The 23,265-nt window shown below is 35.8% G+C and overlaps 1 protein-coding gene across 6 annotated transcripts in view; it reads left to right on the top strand.

Annotated features, from left to right (window-relative positions):
• The window catches only part of ANKS1A (ankyrin repeat and sterile alpha motif domain containing 1A), a 210,285-nt gene that overhangs the window by 42,114 nt on the left and 144,906 nt on the right, over window positions 1-23,265 (top strand). For all 6 annotated transcript variants that reach the window (XM_074311204.1, XM_074311201.1, XM_074311203.1 and 3 more), the window contains exon 2: window positions 21,830-21,910. In XM_074311204.1, the coding sequence (XP_074167305.1) occupies window positions 21,830-21,910 (81 nt within the window). The remainder of the gene's footprint in view (window positions 1-21,829; window positions 21,911-23,265) is intronic.

Here is a 23,265-nt window from a genome sequence, read left to right as displayed (position 1 = left end):
GAACTGATGCTAAGTGAAATGAGCAGAACCAAGAGATCATTGTACATGGCAACATCAGCATAATACAACGAACAATTCTGATGAACATGACTCTTTCCAACAATAAGATGATTGAGGCCAGTTTCAATGATATTGTGATAAAGAAAGAAGACTCTACACCCAGAGAGAAGACTGTAGGAACTCAATGTTTATCACAACTTAACATTCTCACTCTTTTTGTTATTATTCGCTTGCATTTTATTTTCTTAATCATTTACTTTCTTTGATATGATTGTGCAGCAAGAGAATTGTATAAATATGTTTATTCAAATTGGATTTAACATATATATATATGTAATATATATATCTTCAATAATTCAAAATATTTATTTATTTATTTATTTGCAAAGCATGTGCATGGGTAATTTTTCCAACATTGACCCTTGCAAAACCTTTTGTTCCAAATTTTCCCCTCCTTTCCCCCACCCCTTCCCCTAGCTGGCAGGTAGTCCAATACATGTTAAATATGTTGAAATGCATGTTAAATCCAATCTATGTATACATATTTATACAATTATTTTGCTGCACAAGAAAAATCAGATCAAGAAGGAAGGAAAAAAAAAACTGAGAAAGAAAACAAAATGCAAGCAAATAACAGAGTGAGGAATGCTATGTTGTGTTCCACACTCTGTTCCCAAGGTTCTCTCTCTGGATATAGATGGTTCTCTTCATCACTGAACAAGTGGAACTGGTTTGAATCTTCTCATTGTTGAAGAGAGCCACATCCATCAAAATTGATCGTTGTATAGTCTTCTGTATAATGATCGTTCTGCTCATTTCAACTTAAGCATCAGTTCAAGTAGGCCTCTCCAAGCCTCTCTAAAATCATCCTGCTGGTCGTTTCTTACAGAACAATAATAGTATTCCATATACTGGTATATATTCATATACCATAATTTATTAAGCTATACCCCAATTGAGTAATTCCACTCAGTTTCCAGTTTCTTGCCACTACAAAGAGGGCTGCCACAAACATTTTTGCACATGTGGGTCCCTTTCTTTCCTTTAAGATCTCTTTGGGATAATCTCAGTAGAAACACTGCTGGATCAAAAGGTATGCATAGTTTGATAACATTTTGAACACACTTCCAAAACGCTTTCCAGAATGTTTGGATCCATTCACAGTTCCACCAATAATGTATAAAGGTCCCAATTTTCCCACATCCCCTCCAACATTCATTATCTTTTCCTTTCATCATAGCCAATATAACAGCTGTGTAGTGGTATCTCAGTGTTGTCTTAATTTGCATTTCTCTGATCAATAGTGATTTGGAGCAGCTTTTCATGTGACTACATGAAAATTCTCTTCATATCCTTTGACCATTTATCAATTGGAGAATGGCTTGAACTATTATAAATTTGATATCTTTGATATTATGTTGATATAATTGATATTATAAATATTCTCTCTATATTTTAGAAATGAGGCCTTTATCAGATCCTTTGGATGTAAAAGTGTTTTCCCAGTTTATTGCTTCCCTTCTAATCTTGTCTGCATTAGTTTTGTTTCTTTAAAAACCTTTTAACTTAATATAATCAAAATTATCTATTTTCTGATCAGTAATGGCCTTTAATTCTTTGGTCACAAAATCCTTCCTCCTCCATAAATCTGAGAGGTAAACTATCCTATATTATTCTAATTTGTTTTTAATAATATTCTTTATGTCTAGATCATGAACCCATTTCGACCTGATCTTGGTATATGGTGTGGGTCAATGTCTAGTTTTCTGCCATACTAGTTAACAGTTTTCCCAGAAGTTTTTGTCAGAATGATTTCTTATACCAAAGCTGGGGCCTTTAGATTTGTCAAATACTAGATTGCTATAGTCATTGATTGTTTTTTCTGTGAACCTAACCTATTCTACTGATCAGCTAGTCTATTTCTTAGCCAGTACCAAAATGGTTTTGGTGACTGCTGCTTTATAGTATAGTTTAAGATCTGGTACAGCTAGGTCACCTTCATTTGCTTTTCACTTCATTAATTCCTTTGAAATTCTTGACCTTTTGTTCTTCTAGATGAATTTTGTTGTCATTTTTTCTAGGTCAGTAAAATAGTTTCTTGGGAGTTTGATTGGTATGGCACTAAATAAATAGATTAGTTTAGGTAGTTTTGTCATCTTTATTATAAGGTGACTTATCACGACCTATCCAAGAGCACTTAATATTTTTCCAATTGCTTAAATCTGACTTTACTTGTGTGGAAAGTGTTTTGTAGTTTTTCTTATATAGTTCCTGACTTTTCCTTGGCAAATGGATTCCAAATATTTTACACTATCTACAATTATTTTAAATGGAATTTCTTTTTGTGTCTCTTGCTGTTGGATTTTGTTAATGATATATAAAAATGCTGATGATTTATGTGGATTTATTTTGTATCCTGCAACTTTGCTAAAGTTGTGTACTATTTCTAATAGTTTTTTAGTTGATTCTTTAAGGTTCTCTAAGTATACCATCATATCATTTGCACAGAGTTATAATTTGGTTTCCTCATTACTTACTCTAATTCCTTTAATCTCTTTTTCTTCTCTTTTTGCCAGAGGTAGCATTTCTAATACAATATTGAATAGTAACAGTGATAGTGGGCAGCCTTGGATTTAATATATATTTTATCATGTTTACCATATATTGGATTGCTTGCCATCTAGGGGAAAGAGTTGGGGGAAAGATAGGAAAATCTGAAACACAAGCCTATGCAAGGGTCAGTGTTGTCAAATTATCCATGCATATGTTTTGAAAACAAAAAGCTTTATTAAAAAGATAAATCATCTGTTTTCTTGGCAGATGAGGAATTTATCTTAACTCAAGAAAAGTAACAGGAACTATTTTTATTTCTAATTGACTGATTCCAAATCCAGAACTTAGGTAGCTTGACCCCTTCAGGGTAGAGCCAAGAACAGTGGATTTGAGCTGAAAGAAAATTCAGTAGGCATCCAGTCCAAATCATACCAGAAAAATAACTCCCTTTACAACATACCAGCTTTTAGTTAAAAATGTCCAATGAGATCCACTCTTCTTGTATAGTTCTGATGTATGTTTCATTTGTATTGTCTGCATTTGTTTCTTTGCCACTTTTCAAACACTGCTTTAGTTTTTCTTTTGGGGGACAAATAGAACACTTTTCTTTTTACAAGTGATATTGCTTGTAATTTTAAGCAATATCACTTTAAAGACAGTTATTTTTCCTTCTTATTATTATGACTATAGCCTTCAACTGGGTCCTCATGTGTCATGAACTTGAGATCAATACTGTTCCAGTCAAGAATTTGTAAATTTTGATCATGTCCTTTTTCATCATCTTATCTGTATCTTATTTATAATCACACTTAAAAACAACAATAACAAACTATCTGGCCCAAGCAGAAAATTTTTTATACTTTAAATTTTTGTTGTTGTTTGTCTTTAGACTTTTTTCAGTTCTGTTATGTTTATATTAAGATTTGGTAACCGGAATTCCATGTAGTTTTCCAGATGTTTTGTCTTAAGATAAGCTGTTCTTGATCATAGTCCTATTCTCCCTACCATCTGTTCTGTGTCAGATATTTAATCTAAGCAATAGATTTGTTAAGAAAGACAAAAGATATTTTGCACAAGGAAAATTGGGAGTAGTTTCATAGGGAAGGCATTAAGATTAAGTAAGATGGGGAAAGGCCCTTTACAAAGGTGAACTTTTAACTGAGACTTGAAGGAAGCCAGAGAAACAAGGAAACAGATGAGGAGGGAGAACATTGTAGTCATGGGCACCAGCCAGTGAAAATACTGGGAATTCAAAGCGAATTGTCATGTTCAAGGAATAGAAAAGAAGCCAGTGCTACTGGATCTCAGAGTATGAAATGTGGAAATACATAGGAGAGCTGCTGGACTACATGGGAGCCACCTGACAGTGGCTGCTGGTCCAACCTAGAATGGATCTCCTCTTGTGAAAGGGTGATACAAGGAGACTGAGAGGCAGTTGCTGTTCTCTGATCTCTCTGAGAGACTGTTGTGTTTGTCTGACCTCTCCCCTCTTCCCTCTACCCTCTGCCTCCAACTTATCTCATTCCTAGTCCAAAAGACCTGTGTCAGCAAAGGCTGCCCTGCAGCTCCTTCAGATGTTATGATCCACTGTGGAGGCTCTCAGAGAATCGACCTGTCCCTTAACAATGAAGGAATTAGATGTAACACGATTTGAAAGGTAGGAAGAGGCCATACCAATCTGAGAGGTGTGTAGTGGTAGTGCAAAGTTGTCTTAATTTGCATTTCTCTAATAATGATTTAGAACATTTTTTCATATGATTAGAAATGGTTTTATTTCTTCATCTGAAAACTTCATATTTCAAGTATTTTGTTTTTAAAAATCTGTTTTTGTACATCCTTGTATAAAAATCTACTCTGCTTTCATTGGTTTTATCCATTATTCCATGACTTATTGATCAGGAAGGCTTCTGATGCTGATGATTAGAAGGCCCTCTATATCTCATCTTTCCCTGAGGCTTCAAATACAAAATCCCTCTGGGTCTATGAATGGTCTTGTGATATGTCCCGTTGACCAAGTAGTGTCTATCCATGCTATGGTTCTCCTTAATTCTGGCATGCTATTTGGAACTCAGTGGCTTCTGCTGTTCTGTGTTAGGTCTCTGCTACTTCTCAGCTGATGGTCAGAACTGTCCCATAAGTATTGAAGAAAAAAATAGATGTTCTAGAACTGTGTCACAGAAGCTTTTTTTTCTGCCAAGGGCCATTTGGATTTTTATAACATCATTCACAGACAATTCATAAAATTATCAACTTACAGAATTCAAGCACAGTGGGAATTTGCTGTATTTAGCTTTCAGTTCACTCTCACTTTCATGGACCTTATATAATCTGTACATGGCCAGGCATTCCCCATCCTTATTTTAGAACATGCTTACCTTGATGAAAAAATATGTTCTTGACCTGATAAACTCATGTTAGAGGTTAGAGCCAGGGTGATGGAAATCATGCATTTAGAAAATTTTCCTTGACATTGATATTGGATGATTGTAAAAGGCTAGAACTGAGCAAATGCATTTGGATAATGGAGTACGTGAGACTAATTGCCAATTGGACAATTCTCTATTAACATATTTGAAGGTTGACCCTCCCCAACTATTCTGTGCTGACTTGATTGGTGGGACAAAGAAGGGGAAATGATGTGTGTGGGTGGAATAGGGGGAGGAAATTGAGGCATTATCCTGGCTGTGGGGAGAGAGGAAGGTGGTGTGGAGATTGCTAAATCTAATCTCCCACCCGGGACCACAAAAGACCAAGAATAAAGATTTTTGGTGATCTGACTCCAGCTGATTTCTGGGAAGACAAGAGTTCCAGCAGATGATTCTTATGTTATTAAATAAAATTAAAATTAAATAATTTGAAGGAACTGTGAAAAATTATTTAATTTAGATGTCATAATTGTGTCAATTAAAAAATAAGCAATAATAAACATAGGTCTTTTAGTGGCTACCCAGAAGATATCATGCTAAAGGAAAAAGGTGTGTAAATGGGATGATGATGGACTCTAAATAGCAAAACAATTGGGTTACAATCTTTACCTGTTTTTAATACTATCAGTGGCCTTCTTTATCTGAAATTTTTGTCATAAATGGGACCTCAAACTTCTGATTTTAAGGAATCAGCCATCTCTTAGTTTTTGTTAGTTTATGGAAAATGCTGAAAATTTGGGAACAGAAGAAGCTATAAGCATTATCAGAAAATAAAGAAAATTATTATATTTTCTGGACTTAGTGTTCTTCACCTATCAAATAGATGAGAGAAAGCATTCATTTTTAAAAGAGGGAAAAGAGGAGAAAAAGAACTTTAAAAAATTTTTAATATAGCTTCTGCTACATGGTATACTGTCTCATTTGGATATTTAATTTGATTTTTTTCCCCCCTGCAGAATAAATTGCAATGTGGAAATGCTTTTGTGTGTTTGAGGCCAGTCTCAACATTTTACTGAAAGAGAAAAAAGAAAAATATAATTTAATGATGTTAGCTTGGTATACATGTTAAGGTCTAGAATTGGGGTACCTAAATGAAATTAGAGTTTAATTGAGGTCTAGTGGCAGGTTCGAGGTACAGGGAGTCTCCCCTGCAACCCCTTTGGATTCGACGCAAGGATATAAAGTTAAATGAGGTCTAGAGGTGGTTCGAGTTCCCTGTAAAAGAATTTACAGACCTGAAAACCTAGATTGATAAATGAGGCTTATTTTGGGGTATGGAAATAAAGTTAAAGTCTAATTAGTAAAAGGTGAAGGTAGAGATAAGAGGGCACCAGAAATATTATTCTGGTGGGCAGAAACCCTTGGCGTGCCAGGCATAAGGCTGGCATGTTTGGAACCTCTGCAAAGAGAGAACTCCAGCGTGGCTCTTTTATAATGAGAGATTTAGCTAAAGGGGCTCGTGGGTGGAATCCCAAATTTCAGTGAGGGCTAGAATTTGCTTGTTGGGGGTTGAGAAACCTTAACAGATTATTAGAATGGGGGCTGAGAGAGCCTGGATTATCTCCTATTGGAATTCAAAGGGATGCTTTTGACAGGATTTGTGAATCTAAAGGTCCTAGCTTCTTGAATTGATCAGCTAGGAGGGGCTGGGAATCCGAAAGGAATAAATCAATCTGAAAGAACTAGTCTTAAAGGGGCCACAACCCTGTATCATTCCCCCCCCCCCCCCCAAGCAGTTAAAACTTAAATTCATTTAAAAGAAAAAGACTTAGGGCAGTGTCCCTTATTGAGGCAGAGTTGAATGAGATTTTCTCCTTCAAGGATTTTTCAGAGTTCCAGGGTCTCCTCTTCATTCACAGATTTTGTGTGGCCCTCAAAGGTAATTATAACCAATATTCCACTTCCAAAATTGGCAAAAATTTTCTAAAAATCAAAACAATAGATTATTAGTTCAGTATTATTAGTTTAGTTGTTTTATGTAGGTTATGAAAAAAGGTTATTGGAGCTAAACATGTTAATCTTAATAACTTAATCTTTTGAGAATTCAGATTCAGTTTGTTTCTAAGAAATATAATAGTATCTATATTTTGACCTTTGTCTTTTAATATTTCTTTTCTTCCTTGAATGGATGTCCATCAATTGGAGAATGGTTGGGTAAATTGTGGTATATGAAGGTTATAGAATATTATTGCTCTGTAAGAAATGACCAGCAGGAGGAATACAGAGAGGCTTGGAGAGACTTAAATCAACTGTTGCTGAGTGAAATGAGCAGAACCAGAAGATCACTATACACTTCAACAACAATACTGTATGAGGATGTATTCTGATGGAAGTGGAAATCTTCAACATAAAGAAGATCCAACTCACTTCCAGTTGATCAATGATGGACAGAAATAACTATACCCACAGAAGGAACACTGGGAAGCGAATGTAAATTGTTAGCACTACTGTCTATCTACCCAGGTTACTTATACCTTCGGAAGCTAATAATTAATGTGCAACAAGAAAATGGTATTTATACACATATATTGTATCTAGGTTATATTGTAACACATGTAAAATGTATGGGATTACCTGCCATGGGGGGAGGGAGTGGAGGGAGGGAGGGGATAATTTGGAAAAATGAATTTAAAAAAAAATATTTCTTTTCTTCCCAAGTTTTATCTCAGACTTTTATTTACGAAACCTGTTAAGATTATAGGGATCCTGTCAGAGAAAAACCAACAGAGTGGATTGTATGTGTCTGTTTATTCATTTGCATTTCTCAGTCTTAACAATGTAATACTGAGGATGCTGTACAGGAAATTAACATTTTTGTCCCATCTGAACAGAGTAATTGCTTAGAATTCAATTCTGATTTTCTCTAGGGCCCCTTTTGCACAGTCTCTGGGCACTTTGGACTTTGGTTATCTGTTTTAGCTTGCTGATGGACTTTATAATCATTATGATTTTAAGAAAGCTTAAGTAAATTGTTGAATGAAGAAAGTACAATACTTCTATATTATAAAAATTAACACTTTTGGATTTATAGACTGAAGAAGAATGAAATGAACAGAACTGGAAGAACAATTTATACATCACCATTGTATGCAACTTTGAAAGCTGTAAAAAGTGATGGTCTGTTTAACATATATTGGATTACTTGCCATATAGGGGAGGGTAAAGGGGGGGAGAAATTGGAACATAAAGTTTTGCAAGAGTTAATGTTGAAAAATTATCTTTGTATAAGTTTTGAAAATAAAAAGCTTCAATAAAAAAAATTTAATTGACTCCCCCCCCAAAAAAAATATGATAAAATATGTTACCTGTGGCAGAAAGATGATGGATTTAGGGTCCTGAATAGAACATTATTGTGTTTTGCTTGACTATTCATTTTATTACATCGAGTTTATTTTTCTTTCTTTCTTTCTTTCTTTTTTTAAAGTGGAGGTGAGTAAGGAGGGAAAATAATAGCCATTTATAAATAATTTTAAAAAATATACACTTGTGCACTTTCAGACCAGGTTATTCTATTATCAATTTTGCTTCATTGTTTTTCTTTGTTATCTAAAGAGTACACTGTAAATATTTGTAATGTAAAAAGCAAAACACAACTGAAATTATTCAGTAAGTAAAGAAATTATTTAACTCATAAGTTTTCTAGCTTTTGAAGATGTGATGGTTGAGGAATGCCATGTTAGCATTCTTTTTCTATTCTTCTGTCCTAGAATAGAATTTTGATTTCAGCTTTTTGTCTTCCCCTTGATTTCAGTCTACTTTGTGCCTCCTCATCATCTGTTTTTTGCTGTTTTCATAATATTTAGTACTCAAAGGGATTTTTTTTTTTCAGGTCAGCTAGTACAGCTAGTATAACCCCTTCATTTTATAAATGAGGAAACTGAGGCCCAGAGAGATCAAATAAATTTCTCAAGTTCACATCATAGACAAGATTTGAACTCAGATATTCTGATTAAATTTAGTGGTTTTTTTCTTCTGAATCAGAACCACTCAGCACTGGTTCTTATTCATTTGATATTTGGTACATGCTGATAAAATCCTGTTATGAGAAGACAAAAACTAGATAGATGGCTTCAGCTTAGGAGTTCTGAGCAGCAGGATGCAAATCAGATGTTGGCAAAAAAAAATATTGGTGTTTGTACTTTGCTTTGTAAAGTTCCTTGACTTCTCCAAGGTGATGCCTTGACTTGCAAATGAATTGGATTGCAAAGTTACCAGCCTCACTCTTTGGAGCCATCTTGATCCAGTAGAGAGATATAAATCAGGACTACTAGAGATGGCCCTGGATGCAGTGAGGGATTTTGGTCTTTTAAGCTAATTAAGATTTTTCTGGGATCTGACTGAAGCAATTGCACATTTAGTGATTTAAGCCCTAAGGTAAGAAATGAGGCAAAGAATGGCTTCTCTACCCAGTCCCCTCCCTCCCCCCCAAAAGTCACTCTGGGAGCCAAAGATCCTCAGCTTTTGTCCCCAAATAGAAACAATTGCTATTACCATTCACTGTCTGCTGGTTTGGGCCCAAACTGTGACCTAGAGGGGCTTGAATTGGGAACTATCTGTATGGAACAAAGACCACTGGCTCAAATAAATCAAGGTGATTTCTCAAGGTAAAAGCAGAAAGGAATTATATTATGATCTCCCAAGAAAGGGTGTCTCCCTCCCAACAAGCAGTCAGACAAGGAGAGATGAGGTACTATAAGCAAAGAATCATTATATATGGGTCTGGGGTAACACTCCCCATAGGCTGGACCTTTGCCCTGATTAATCAGGACAAATGACTTTCCATTCTAAGTCATAAATGAGGAAAAACTTCTAACCCAATCACCTCTTTAGAATTACTAAATTACCTTATTAGGAGAGCTTTAATGCCAAGATGAGACTAAAGTCTCATAAAGAAAAGGGCTATATGATCCCATTCTTTGTAAACCACATGATTTCTGGAGAAAAACTTGGGCCTGAGGAGCTATTGACCTTCACTCAGATTTTAGAATACTATCTTCATCTTGTGAGATAGATTTCACATTTCACTTCATTCAATTCCACCTTTTCTTTTAGCTTCTCACATCAGAATTTATACATTTCTTCAACTTCCAGGTCAACTTCATCTTCGAAGTCTGACCTATCCTTTCAGGCAAAGGTTCTCACCCTTGTCTCTTGAACACCATCAACTGTGCTAATCCCACGACTGTATCTACTATTTGAATTATTTTGGACAGAGTTTTCTAAACCATATTGGTAATAAGTTGCATCATACAGGGGAGACATAACTCCACTGAGGGCTATTAGGAGAAACCATAAAGCCTGTTTCTAATAGGCTCTTCCAGACCAAGACCACCAAAAGGTGTAAAGGTAAAGTCCAAGTCTGAATCAGAACATGTGCTAATATTTTGATGTGTGGTTATATCTTTTACTAAGACAAGTATTTTTTCCTGGAAACAGTCTTTTCTCATGGGAATATTAACTATAAAATTGCCCAGTTTCCTCCCTTCCTTGCCCTTTATTCTAATCATTTTAGATAATACAGATTGGGAATAGGAGTACTTCACTAAGTGCTATGAGGATAACTTTCCACAGACATCTCCTTATTGTTTGGATTTTTATAACTTCAGCTTTCTTCTTGGGCTCAGATAGCAGGGCCACCTGTTATCTCAACCAGTTATGTCCCCCATAATTGAGTAGGTAACTTTTCACAACAAAGTTGCCTACCGCGAAAGTCAGCAACAACAGAAATGTTAAAATAAATGGACCTAGCAACAGATAGATGACTAGGCCAAATACCTACTTTAATACATAATGACCACATACTTTTTTTTCTAGATAACTTGAATTGTGCTCATGGCTTCTATGGAACATTTGCCCTGATTATAAAAACTTGCCATAAGGGGGGGGAGGGAGGCAGGGACCTGATTTAAATAGCATCAAAACTGGTCCTTCAGGCTTTGCCATGAGAGAACATACATTATCATGTAAAGCATCCTTAACTCAGTTTTATTTGAGGTAATTGTCACAGTTTTAAATTAATTAATTAGCAACAATTCCACCTCAAGCCAGACTCATGAATAATCAGGTGGATTTTTATTCAAAAGAACACCACTGGGCAACTGAGTTAGAAGGATCCCATCTTAAGCAGAAGCCAAGGTTGTCTAAACAACTTTTGCGCAGATACTAACTTCCACCTGTAATAGTAGCTTGTCACATATTCCTTTAATATGGTGGATCACTGGCTTGATGATGCATACCTGAATTTAAAACTCCAAAGAATATCAGCTACAATTCCAAGAGATTTTATCAGCTTCAGATGAGTCTAGCTCTGAAGGATTATACATCCTAAATAGGATGACTTTACATTGCTAACACTAAGAGATTATCCTAGAAGCTTATCTTTCCTATCTAAGTAGATGGTTTTTAGTTCAACATTACACAAATCATATTGCTTTCAACATGGTCAATACTTAAAAAAATTCTAAATTGCATATTGTCTATACCAAAAACATATTCAAAGAGACAAAGGCAAAAATATTATTCTTAAAGTTGAACCCATTATTTAAAAGGACTGAGATGATTCATTGCAACCAATTACAACTCATACAGAATATAGAATATCCTAATTTCACATAAAAGAACTTCATCAGAATTAATATTAATAATTTCTTCATCCTAAAAAAAATGTTAATTCAGCTTCCTCTAATTGAGGAATCCCTAGAAACTTTTTTGGAAATATAAATAACAGGTAAAACACCAGTATTGGTAAAATTCCTCCAAACACAAACATTCCCATCTCTCACCAAAATATTCCTAATTGCAAAGTCAATTTTAGAGGTTATAAATTGTTTTTAATAGTTCATTCTTGAGGTTCCGACACAGGTCCTGTAACCCTGGTGTCCTCAGCTTCCCCAGACTTCATTCTCAGTCATCTAAAACATTTGGTAAAGACCTTCTTACTCTGCTTCTTCCAGGAATTAATAAGCACTCACTCACCTGCAAACCCTAAAGATGTTATCTGAGTCAGCAATCATCGTTTCCTAAGGGCTAAAAGGGGATGAGGACACTGCCAGTATATAATTCCTTAAAAACTTATCTTTTGTTTCAAAAGTGGGTCTTTCCCTTTCTCCTCCCAAATAAAATAAACCAATTTCATATGGGGAAAGTCCCAGGTAACTTCTGGGAACCATTGTAATTCTTTATCAAAGCAATACGCAAACATTTGGTGCAAGGCAATTTAGTCTCTATCATCAATTTAGTAATCAGTTTAAGAATCTGATTCATTCTTTCCACTTTCCGGGATAAGGGCAGATGCCCAGGTGTATGGAATTGCCACTCAATTTGCAATCCTTCATCATTATTTCTTATAAAACCTTATAAGTAAAATATGTTCCTTTATCAGAATCAATAATCTCTACCAATCCATAGTTAGGTACAAATTGTTCCAGTGTTATTTCACTAACCTCTTTTAAAGCAGCAAAGCTCAGGGGAAAGCTTCCACTCATCCTCTATATCTTAGTTTCCTCATTGGTGTCATTTCATTAGAACCTAACCTAAATATTTTGGAGCCTAGCTCCCTTCCTTTGGAGGGAGACCTCCTCAATACTTTCTTATTTATCTTTAGACTCCTTACACACCTTTCAGATTCAATTTGTTCTGTAATTACACATATCCCCAATATGCCAAATATTCTTGCTCTTCTTTTTTTAAAGGGAGAAAGCAAGAGAAACCTTAAGATTAATATTCTAAATAGCTTTGGACCAAATATCACGAAATTTATACCTCATATCCAGCTGGATTAACAGAATGTTAAAGCACAGTTTTTACAAATTACCCAATGTACAATTTTGCAAAGCGACATAGTAGCTTAAATATACTTCATTTACTTAGGAGATACAAACATGTGGCCTCTTTAGGTAAGTTACCAGAGAACCCACATTTTTAACTTAAAATCAAATCAAATACAGATTTAAATTTCTAATAACATTTACTTCAGTATCAATGCACACATTTCTAAAATCTTATACCAGAATAAACAAATTCATAGTTTTAGCATGCATAATTTCAAAATCAGAATTCCAATTTAAACACACACAGCCCCAAAACTTAAGGTAGAGGAAAGCTGGCCTTTTAAGAGTGACCACAGGACTTTAAGAAATTGCTCTAAGACCCTGGGGGAAGAGAGTCAGAGAAATTTGGATCCAGGTGTCTGGCTACAGGTCTGTGATCCATTGACTCTCTCTCCCTCTATACCAGGAATGTTGGGGAAGGGGCCCATGTCAAAGATGTTGGGGCACTAGCACAAATCCCAGAAGAATTCAGGTCAGGTAGGACCCCAGCTTACCCAGGACAGATTTCGAAGGCCTTTCCAAAGGAGAGAGTCTTGGAAAATCCCAGAGTGGGTGGTTTGTTTTTTTTTCCTCCCTCCTCTTCTCTCTCTCCCTTCCCTCCCCTCTACCCCCTCATTGGCAGTTTCCCTCAGAAAGCTCTTCATCATGTAAATTAGGCCTACTTAAAAACACAGTAGACCAACTCAATTTAGCTGATAGTGCTAAGCAACTTAAAACTTATTCTCAAAAACCTCAGCATCTGCTAAAATGTTTTTAGCAGTTCTGTAACTTAATTATTTCCTCAGACTCAAATTGGCCAGTTCTAGATGCACAGAAATGTCATTTTTCAAAAAAATTTTTAAAAGAATTTATATTCCAATAACATTCAGGGTACTAGATGATAAACCAAATCTGAGTTTTACAATCTCAGAAGGAACATATTACTAAATCAATTTAAGTAGAACAGAACCAGTCTCTATCACAACCAATTTCAGTCTCTAATTTTAACACACATACCAATTTAAAGTAATTTTAAAATTTAACCACTACTTTAGTTTGTAATATTGCCTAAATTCTACTTAGATGTTCCAGTCAAGTAGAATTGCCTTTTAGTTGTTTTTCTGATTCCCACAAACCTTCTTTTTGTAAGCTAGGAAAGAGTTAAGCACTCATTTCTGCTTCATATGGGTTTTATCTTGAGATTCTTCCTGGTAGGATTTCACAAACCTGAGTTCTGATGACAAAGTTACAGGCTCCGTTGCTTACAGGAGTTTTTAAAATAGTAGTGATGCGATTAGTGGCAGTGCAGAAAGTTGTGTGAACCCTCTCTAGTTGATGCCGGTCCAACGTGAAAGAATTCACAAACCCCAAAAGTTTGAATGGCAAAAGAGAAGTTTATTCTGTTGGCACTGAGAAACCAGCTTTGCTAGGAAGAGAGACTTCTTCGTGATAGGGACCTGGCAGAGAAATAACAAGAGATTATCACTAAGAAGAAGGTCTCTTCACAGCTGGGCAAGAGTCCTGGTAGGCAGCTGTGCCAAGAGGAGAGGTTTCTTGGCAAAGCAAAATTCCTACTTTGGACTTCTGCAAAGATTTGGAGTTTAAAATTGTCTTTTATAGTAAATCTAAGTCAGAGATATCAATTGAATGAGATTCCTTCAATGTTGTTGATGAGGTAACAGGGAACCAAATGATGAGGTAAATACCTAATGATGAGGTATATACCTAAGTAGGATTTATTGAGGTCTATTAGCAGGATTGGGGTACAGGGAGTCAAACGGAGCTCCCCTGCAACCCCTTAGGATTCAGTGCAAGGATATAAAGTTAAATTAGGTCTAGTGGCGGCAAGAGTCCCCTGTAAATGAATTTACAGGCCCCAAAACCTAGATTGGTAAAAAGAAGTTTATTGCAGGGTTTGGGAGCAAGGTTAAGTCTGGTTAGTAAAAGCATTAGATAGAGGAAGACACCATTTTTAAAGCGGTGGGAAGGAGAGTGTGATGCTGCCATCTTTCAACTCTCCGACCAGGGATGATTCCACCTAGGCTCTTTTATTTGTTTCAAGGTGCTTAGGGCAGTGCCAAATTCTTGGCATGCTTTTCAGATAAGGAAGAAACTGTTTTGGGAAAACCTGAGCAGATAGTTGGGGTGTTGAGAAAATCCAAGCCAGCTCAGATCCGGTGGGGCTGGGTACAAGCCCAAAATTGGCTCAGATAGGATCTCTTCCCATGGAACACAAAAGGTCAGTCCCAAAGGAAGTTGGAGATCAGACAAGGAATCTCAAAGGGGCTATGGCCCCCATCAGTTGTCACTGCCCCCAGGCCTAGATTTCCAACTGAATGAGACCACTTAAGTTTGAGCTAAGTAGGAGTGGTTCTGGACTGATTTTCTACTCAACAAAGGGTGCAGCTACTCACCACCAAGATAACAGAATGAAGCCTTTTATCTTGATTCCCTGAGGCGGGCCTCTCCCAAAGGAGAGTTTCTCAGAGTTCACCCCCATGGCTTCCCCTCCAAAGTTAGGGAGGACAGTTTTAAGGTTCCCCCTGTCAGTAGCACACTGCTTTTCCATTTTCCCAAAGTTTCCTAAACTCTCTAATTTTCAATCTATGCTCTTCTCATTCATACTTAAAACTTTCTCACCTTTCTATATACATATATTTCTTTTCTTTTACTTGCTTTTTCCATCTTCACTGCATTAAATATATATTCCTCTTTTTTTCCCCATCTTCTGGCAAAGCTATTGTAGTCATCCAGACTCAGGGGATTGAAAGAAAAGGTTCTCTTTCCTTGGGCCAAGGACCCCAGAATTAGCCTCCCAAATTATCTTACCAAGATCAAAAACCGATACATTGAAGCATCCCAAGTGATTTCAATTAAAGATCTTATTTTGAGCCACTCTGAAAGAATTATTACTCTGAATTCTATCAATTCCAATAATTCAGCCTGATCTTTTCCAAACCAGCAAAACAGAGGCTGAATGCTTAGCTATCACAAGCTTGCTAACTTTTAACACAGAACACTGAATGTAAAGCAGACATACCCACAGAAATCTATTTTATATATACAGATTTAAGCAGGACATACTCAGCCTTAGGAGAGTCCTGCCATATAGAGCAACAATATTTAATCATTTTCTTCTTATTTTTTTGCCCTTATATTTTCCCAAGGGACTATCTACTAATATCTCTATTTTCTTTTCCATGGAGGAAGGCTTGGGCCTGAGGCACAGCCAATCTTCACTAAATTTTTAGAACACTATCTTCATCTTGTGAGATTGATTTCACAGATCACTTCATATTCTTTCAAAAAGGTAGCTCCTAGGTGGAGAGAGTCTTTCAAAGCTAGAGATTACCAGCTGTTGCATCTTGACCTCTGTCAAACTGAGTACTGTTTTGAAAGGGACCAGGTGAAGATTTTTCAGAGGCTGTAGGACCTTATGCCTAAATTTCAGGAAGTTATATGACCCCTAAGAAGTAGATAGCATTGCTGACCCGACCATTGGTCAATGGTTACTTCCTTTTCAATCCATCCAATGAATTTAAAAATCAACAGGAAGGGAGATGGTGTATCCATCTCTTTTCTGCTATATAATCAATTCTCTGTTTCTGCATGTTCCATACACCATACTGGAGTATCTATTTGATGTGCTTGGACCACTTCTTGCAAGGACTAAATAAATGCTTTCTGTTTGTATCTGGAGATGCCTCCTAGTCATCAATTTGGATAAGGGGGAGTCTAGCACCCTGTTCTACACATGTTGAAGATCTTACTTAAAAAAGCCAAGGTCTGCCTTTGCATCCAGTGCCATCTCCAGTCGTCTTGATCTGTATCTTGCCACTTGACCCAGATGGATCTGGAGGGGAAAGTGAGGCAGGTGACCTTGCACACAGTCTCCCTCAAATCCATTTCACTTGCATGTCACGGCATCAGCAAATTGGTCCTGTTAGACAAGGAAGGACAAACAACAACCACCACCTCATGAACCCTAAATACAAGATTCAAGATGAAATCAACTCTGAAACTCACTTTGTCAGCTACCCCAGCTCTTTCCTAACTCTCTCCCATTGGAAAGAGTAGAAGGTGGGCATTAGAAAGCTCCTCCCAAATTCTCTACCTTTTAAGGGGTACCTAAGACATTCACCTCATCATTTCTGCCCTGAATGGTTTCCAAAAACTCATTATGGTCCACGATGAAGTCAGCTTTCTAATTCATACATTCTTAAGAGTATTTCCTGCCCTGGCTGCAGACATTTAACATGTCTCCACACTCTTCTCAGTCCTTGTTTTTCAGCTTTTTTAAATGCTTTTCCTTCTCCCATTAGACTGTGAATTTCTTGAGACCTGGGGCTATTTGATGGCCTTTATTTGTATCTCTAGGGTTTACCACAATGCCTGGCATGTAGTAGTAGGTGCTTAATAAGTATTTATTGACTCTGCCTCACCCAGTTTTTTCTCTGGATGCAGAGAGTGTCTTTCTTCATATATCTTTTATAGTTAATTTGGGTATTTATAGACTATTAACTTATTTGCTCATAGTTATTCTTAAAACAGTACTGTATCCAGTGTTCTCTTGCTTCTGCTCATTTCAGTCTTTATTATTTCCTGCAAGTCTTTCCATGTTTTTCTAAAATCATTGAGTACATCATTTCTTATAGCACAGTAATATTCCATCACAAGCATATACCATAACTTGTTCAGCCATGTACCAGTTGGGTATCCCTGCAATATCTATTTCTTTGCCATCACAAAAAAGCAGATATAACATTTTCGAATATATAGACTCTTTGGGCATAATTTCAGATTGTTCTCCAAAATGGTTGGATCATTTTACAGTTATACAAATAAAGAATTAATGCGCAATTTTTCCACATTCTCTCAACATTTGTTACTTTCAATTATATTGGCTAATCTGGTAGGTGTAAAATGATATCTCAAAGTTGTTTTATTCTGCATATCTCTAATTGGTAATGATTTAGAGCATTTTAAAAATATGACTATAAATTGTTCATTGGAAAACTGCTTGTTTATATCCTTTGACCATTTATTAATTGGGGAATGATTTGTGTTTTCTCTAGAAGTTCATATTTCTTTTTTGAATGTACATTAAAGAATTTCAGTGACTCTATGACTTGTAAATTAAAAATTTTCTGTGCAAAAATGGAGATTCAGCTAATAGTTTGTCTGCAGAATTGTATTTTTGCCTTATAAATGTATTAAGTCTCCATATTTAACTAGTCTTGCTATTTTGCTTAATATTTGTCTTTATCAGCTCCAGTTAATCATTAAAATCCTCTTTTATAAGATTGCACATCAGAAAACACAAGTGGTGCTAAAATATCCAGCTTATTTAATAACTGTTTTGAATCTGATCGTTTATTCCTTATACTATTTAAAAGCCATGTTTGGTAAAACTACTGATGTGTAGCATGAATCAAGGCAATGGTACCACAACATGCTAATAGTCATTCATAATCAAGTAATGCCAGTTTTATTTAAGAATATCCTTTATGAAACCATAGAAATATTTATTTTATTGAATTTTGGCCTATCAGTGTGACAAAATGGCAAGTACACACAAAGTATTTATGTTGTTCACAGAAGTATGGTGGATGTTTCCAGAAAAGGAGAATTGTTGGAGTTGTGAACTGACCAGACCACTCTTTTCATAAAACAACATGTTTATTTGAAAGACAAAGTATGACTGTTGAAACTTGGTTATTTAACTCTCAAAAATGGAGTCTTTGTCACTTCATGGAAAAAAAACCTGACAGGCTTTCCAATGATAAAATTCAAGCTTCAACTGAAAATTAGAATTTTAGGAAATTAGTATTTGTGACCATTAGTTTGTCAGCCTTCCCATACTTAACAACTTTTCTAATAAGATTGGTGGTGATAGTAACACATGTGCTTTAAAATATATATACACACACGCACATATATATGTGTGTGTGTATATATATGTATATAAAAATATGCAAGCATTTGGAAAACCTGCATAATTCAGTGAACCAGTATTTTCCAGATGGCCAATATATGATATTAAAAAATCATGTAATAGTATGAGAAGCAATGGCTTTGCTTTCAGATTTCACATTAAAACTAATAATCAAGAAGCTTCCATTTATTGAGTTTCAGTAGAGTATTGAAGAATACCTTTAATTTTCTGAAAAAGCTCCTAAGATATTCATTCATTTCCCAGCTACATATATCTCTTTGAGGCCTGGTTACATTATGTACTTCAACCAATGGACAATTTTTTTATAATCTGTTGAATACAGAAACAGATATGAGCAGAATCGAGAAAGAGCTATCAATCTGTCAATCCTTTCCATGTCCGGAATTAATTGTTTTCTGTTAAGCCAAATATTAAAGACATTTGCAAAAATGTATAGCAGTGGGGGTTTTTTTCCTTAATTAAGTAAATTTTATTTTATTTCATATTTTATTTTCTCAGTTACATGCAAAACACTTTTTTAACATTTGTTTTTAAAACTTTGCATTCCAGAGTTCCTCCCTTCCTCCCACCCCACCCCACTCCCTCTCTACTCTCTCTCCCCCATTGATAAGGCACTTGTGAAGATAGGCATAACATTTCCATAAATGTCATGTTGTGAAAGAAAACAGATTTCCCCTAACCCCCCCAAAACAAAACAAGACAAAACCTCTCAAGAAAAATAAAGTAAAACAAAAATTGTGTTTCAATCTATATTCAGACAGTTACTTCTTTCTTAGGATGTAGATAGCATTTTTCATCATAAAACCTTTGGAGTAGTTTTGGGATCATTGTATGGCTGAGAATAGCAAAATCATTCATAGCTTATCATCCCAAAAACATTGCTAATTACTTTGAACACAATACATTTCATTTTGTATGAGCTCTTGGAGGACTTTCCAAGTTTTTTTGAGAAGCATCCCTTCCCTCCCTCCTTCTCTCTCTCCCTCTCTTCCTCCCTCCCTCTCTCTCTCCCTTTCTTCCTCCCTCTCTCCCTCCCACCTTCCCTCCCTCTGTCTTTACTTTCCTTCCCTTTTTTTCTGAGGCAATTGTGATTAAGTGACTTGCTCAGGTCGCACAGCTAAGAAGTGTTTGAGATCAGATTTGAACTTAGGTCCTCCTGACTTCAGAGCTGGTGCTCTATCCACTGTGCCACCTAGCTACCCCATCCTGTTTATTTATTATAGAGCAATAATATTCCATCATAATCATGTACCACAATTTATTCAGTTATTCCCCTGTTAGTGGATATCTCCTCAATTTCCAGTTCTTTACCCTACGAAAAGAGCTGCTATAAATATTTTTGTACATATAGGTCTCCTTCCCCCCCCCCCCTTTTTATTTTTAAAAATCTCTTTTGGGATATATTTTTAGTAGTGCTATAGTTAGGTCAAAGGATATGAAGGATTTTATAGCCCTTTGGGCACAGTTCCAAATGGTTGAATTAGTTCACAATTCCACCTGAAGTCCATTAATGTGTTATTTTTCCCAAATTCCTCCAATATTTGTTATTTTCCTTTTCTGGCCCATCAGCCAATCTAAATAGTTATGTAGTAGTAGCTCAGAATTGTTTTACTTTGTTTTTCTTTAATCAGTAGTTAGTTGAGTATTTTTTTTTTCATATGAATATAAATAGGCTTGATTAATTCATCTGAAAACTATTTTGATCATTTATCAGTTGGGAAATGGCTCTTATTATTATTATTATTTTTTTTTTATAAATTTGACTTAATTCATACATGTGAGAAATGAGGCCTTCATCAGAGAAACTTCCTTCAAAATTCTTTTCACAGTTATTATTGCTAACTATATTTCCCCCTGTTTATTTTTCTTTCCTTTTCCCCTGTCCCTCTTCAAAAGTGGTTTGCTTCTGACTGCTCCCTCCCCAATGTGCTCTCCCTTCTGTTATAACCTTTCTCATATTCTTTTTTACTTTCTACTTTCCAGCAGGTAAGGTAGATTTTTATACCCATATTGAGTGTATATGTTTTTTCCTTTTTAATTCTTTATTAATAAGATGAACATAGATGAGGCATTTGTTCTGGAATTGTTGAGAATCTGTGATATAGTGTCTTTGTCTTAGGTAGTTTTTGGCATTTTATATTTGACAGTGATTGATTCGTGGATAGTTTCTTATACCTGAGCTGTGCCCTTGAATTTGACTATTGAAAGGAGAATTAAAAGGTGAAGACAAAGAAACTCAGCGCTGGCAGAGAGAAAGCAGTTTGAATCATATGGTTATTTGGGTCTTAATCAAGAAACCAGGTGCTTCAGGGAACCATGCCATTCTAGAGATAGCATCTGAGGAATAATAAGGAATATTTTGACCCAAGTTTTGAGGTAGAGGTTTGCAAGTGGTTTACAATGTGTTATAGGTTGTTTTTTGTTTTGTTTTGGTAAGGAATTTCCAATATTAAATTAGTCTTTGTAAAATACCTAGAGCCTTTGATCTGGACCTAAAGTTATATTAACTTATTTGCCCTTCTCTAGTCATCAGAGGGTTTGTTTGTTTGTTTGTTTGTTTTTTTGGGTTGATGTTGTTGTTACTTGTTTTTTGTTTTGTTTTTTGTTCTGTTCACTTATAGTTGAGTTATACCAGTTATCCAGATCTTTGTGTCTCTGACTTGCTTTGAGTACTTGATGGTGCCAAAGAAGAGACAGCATATGGAAAAATGCACCCATGTATTTGTCCTTATGGCTGGTGGTAGGTGTTTTTTGGGAATGTGTGCTAGTTGTTGTTAATCTTTACCTGAATTATTTTTATCTTATTGGTAGGTTTCAGTGACAGGAATCTCAGACAAGAGAATAATGAAATTAGTTATTAAGAAAGTGACAGCTAAATTATGACTTGGTATTTGTCTTCTTGTTGAGAGAACTATTTGTAACCTAAATAACCCCAAGTTGTTAGAGTTAATTGCTTTTGGATTTTATCATCATCAGTTTAAAAAAGAGAATAGATTTGGCTAAAGACTTGATCAATCTTTTTTTCTTCTTGCTAACTGCCTTTAAATTTGGTCTGTGATTTGTTTTGGTTTTTGTCTTTACTACAGCATTTGGAGAGGACCTAACGTGAATTGTGTTGATAGCACTGGTTATACCCCTCTGCACCATGCAGCTCTGAATGGCCACAAGTAAGTATTTAATTATATGCCACAATGCTGTCACACCCTCCAGATCTCCAATTCTTTCAGTGCTTCTCACTTATGCCTATATTTCCACATTGTGAATAGTAGTAACAGATGAGTAAGGAAGTAAGGATTAAATTCCTCTAAAATCCAAAAACTTCATTTTGGTTCAACTCTACATTTCTTTCAGGGACCTTTAACCAGTGATTCTAACAGATGGAGATGTTTAATTTAGCATATTATATAGTAGAAGGCATTTTGACTCTGTGGTAAGAAGCTCCAGATCTTCCTTTCATGTTTAAATACTGTGTGTCTTCTTATTCATTGTTGGTGGAACTGTGAATGGAACCAACCATTCGGGAGAGAACAATTTGGAACTATACTCAAAATGTTATCAAACTGTGCATACCCTTTGACTCAACAGTATTTCTACTGGGCTTGTATCCCAAAGAGATCCTAAAAGGAGGGAAAGAGACCTGTATGTGCAAGAGTGTTTGTGGCAGCCCTCTTGTAATGACAAGAAACTGGAAACTGAGTAAATGCCCATCAATTGGAGAATGGCTAAATAAATTATGGTATATCAATGCTATGAAATACTGCTGTTCTGTAAGAAACAACCAGCAGGATGATTTTTGAGGGGCTTGGAGAGAGCTATGTGAACTGATGCTAAGTGAAGTGAGCAGAATCAGGAGATCATTATACACAGCAGCAACAAGACTATACGTTGATCAATTCTGATGGTCATGGCTCTCTTCAACAATGAGATGATTCAAACCAGTTCCGCCTGTTCAGTGATGAAGAGACATCTACACCCAGAGAGAGAACCATGGGAAAAGAGGTGGATCACAACATACCATTCTCACTCTGTTATTTGCTTACATTTTGTTTTCTTTCTCAGTTTTTCTTTTTCTTCCTTCTTGATCTGATTTTTCTTGTGCAGCAAGATAATTGTATAAATATGTATACATATATTGAATTTAAAATATATTTCAACATATTTTTAAAAAATAACTGTGTGTCTTTAGGCAAGTTACTCAGTTTCCTTGGACCTTAGCTGCTTCATCTTTAAGAGTTAGGGCTAGGGGCAGCTAGATGGTGTAGTGGATAGAGTTAGGAGGACCTGAGTTCAAATCTGTCCTCAGACATTTAATGCTTCCTAGCTGTGTGACCTAGGCAAATCACTTAATCCCTATTGCCCCAGCAAAAAATAAAATAATAATAATAAGAGTTAAGTCCCTTCCAACTTTACATCTATGATCTTACATGTGTAATAGAAAATACTTGACAATTATTTTTACTTGATTTCTGTCCCCCATCTCTTTCCCTTTCATTCTGCATTAAGTAAAGCAATAGGTTTCCTG

This window comes from Sminthopsis crassicaudata, chromosome 4 (assembly GCF_048593235.1).
Source record: "Sminthopsis crassicaudata isolate SCR6 chromosome 4, ASM4859323v1, whole genome shotgun sequence".
In the NCBI taxonomy this organism is placed as follows: domain Eukaryota; kingdom Metazoa; phylum Chordata; class Mammalia; order Dasyuromorphia; family Dasyuridae; genus Sminthopsis; species Sminthopsis crassicaudata.
This window is presented reverse-complemented; position numbering and strand designations above follow the sequence as displayed.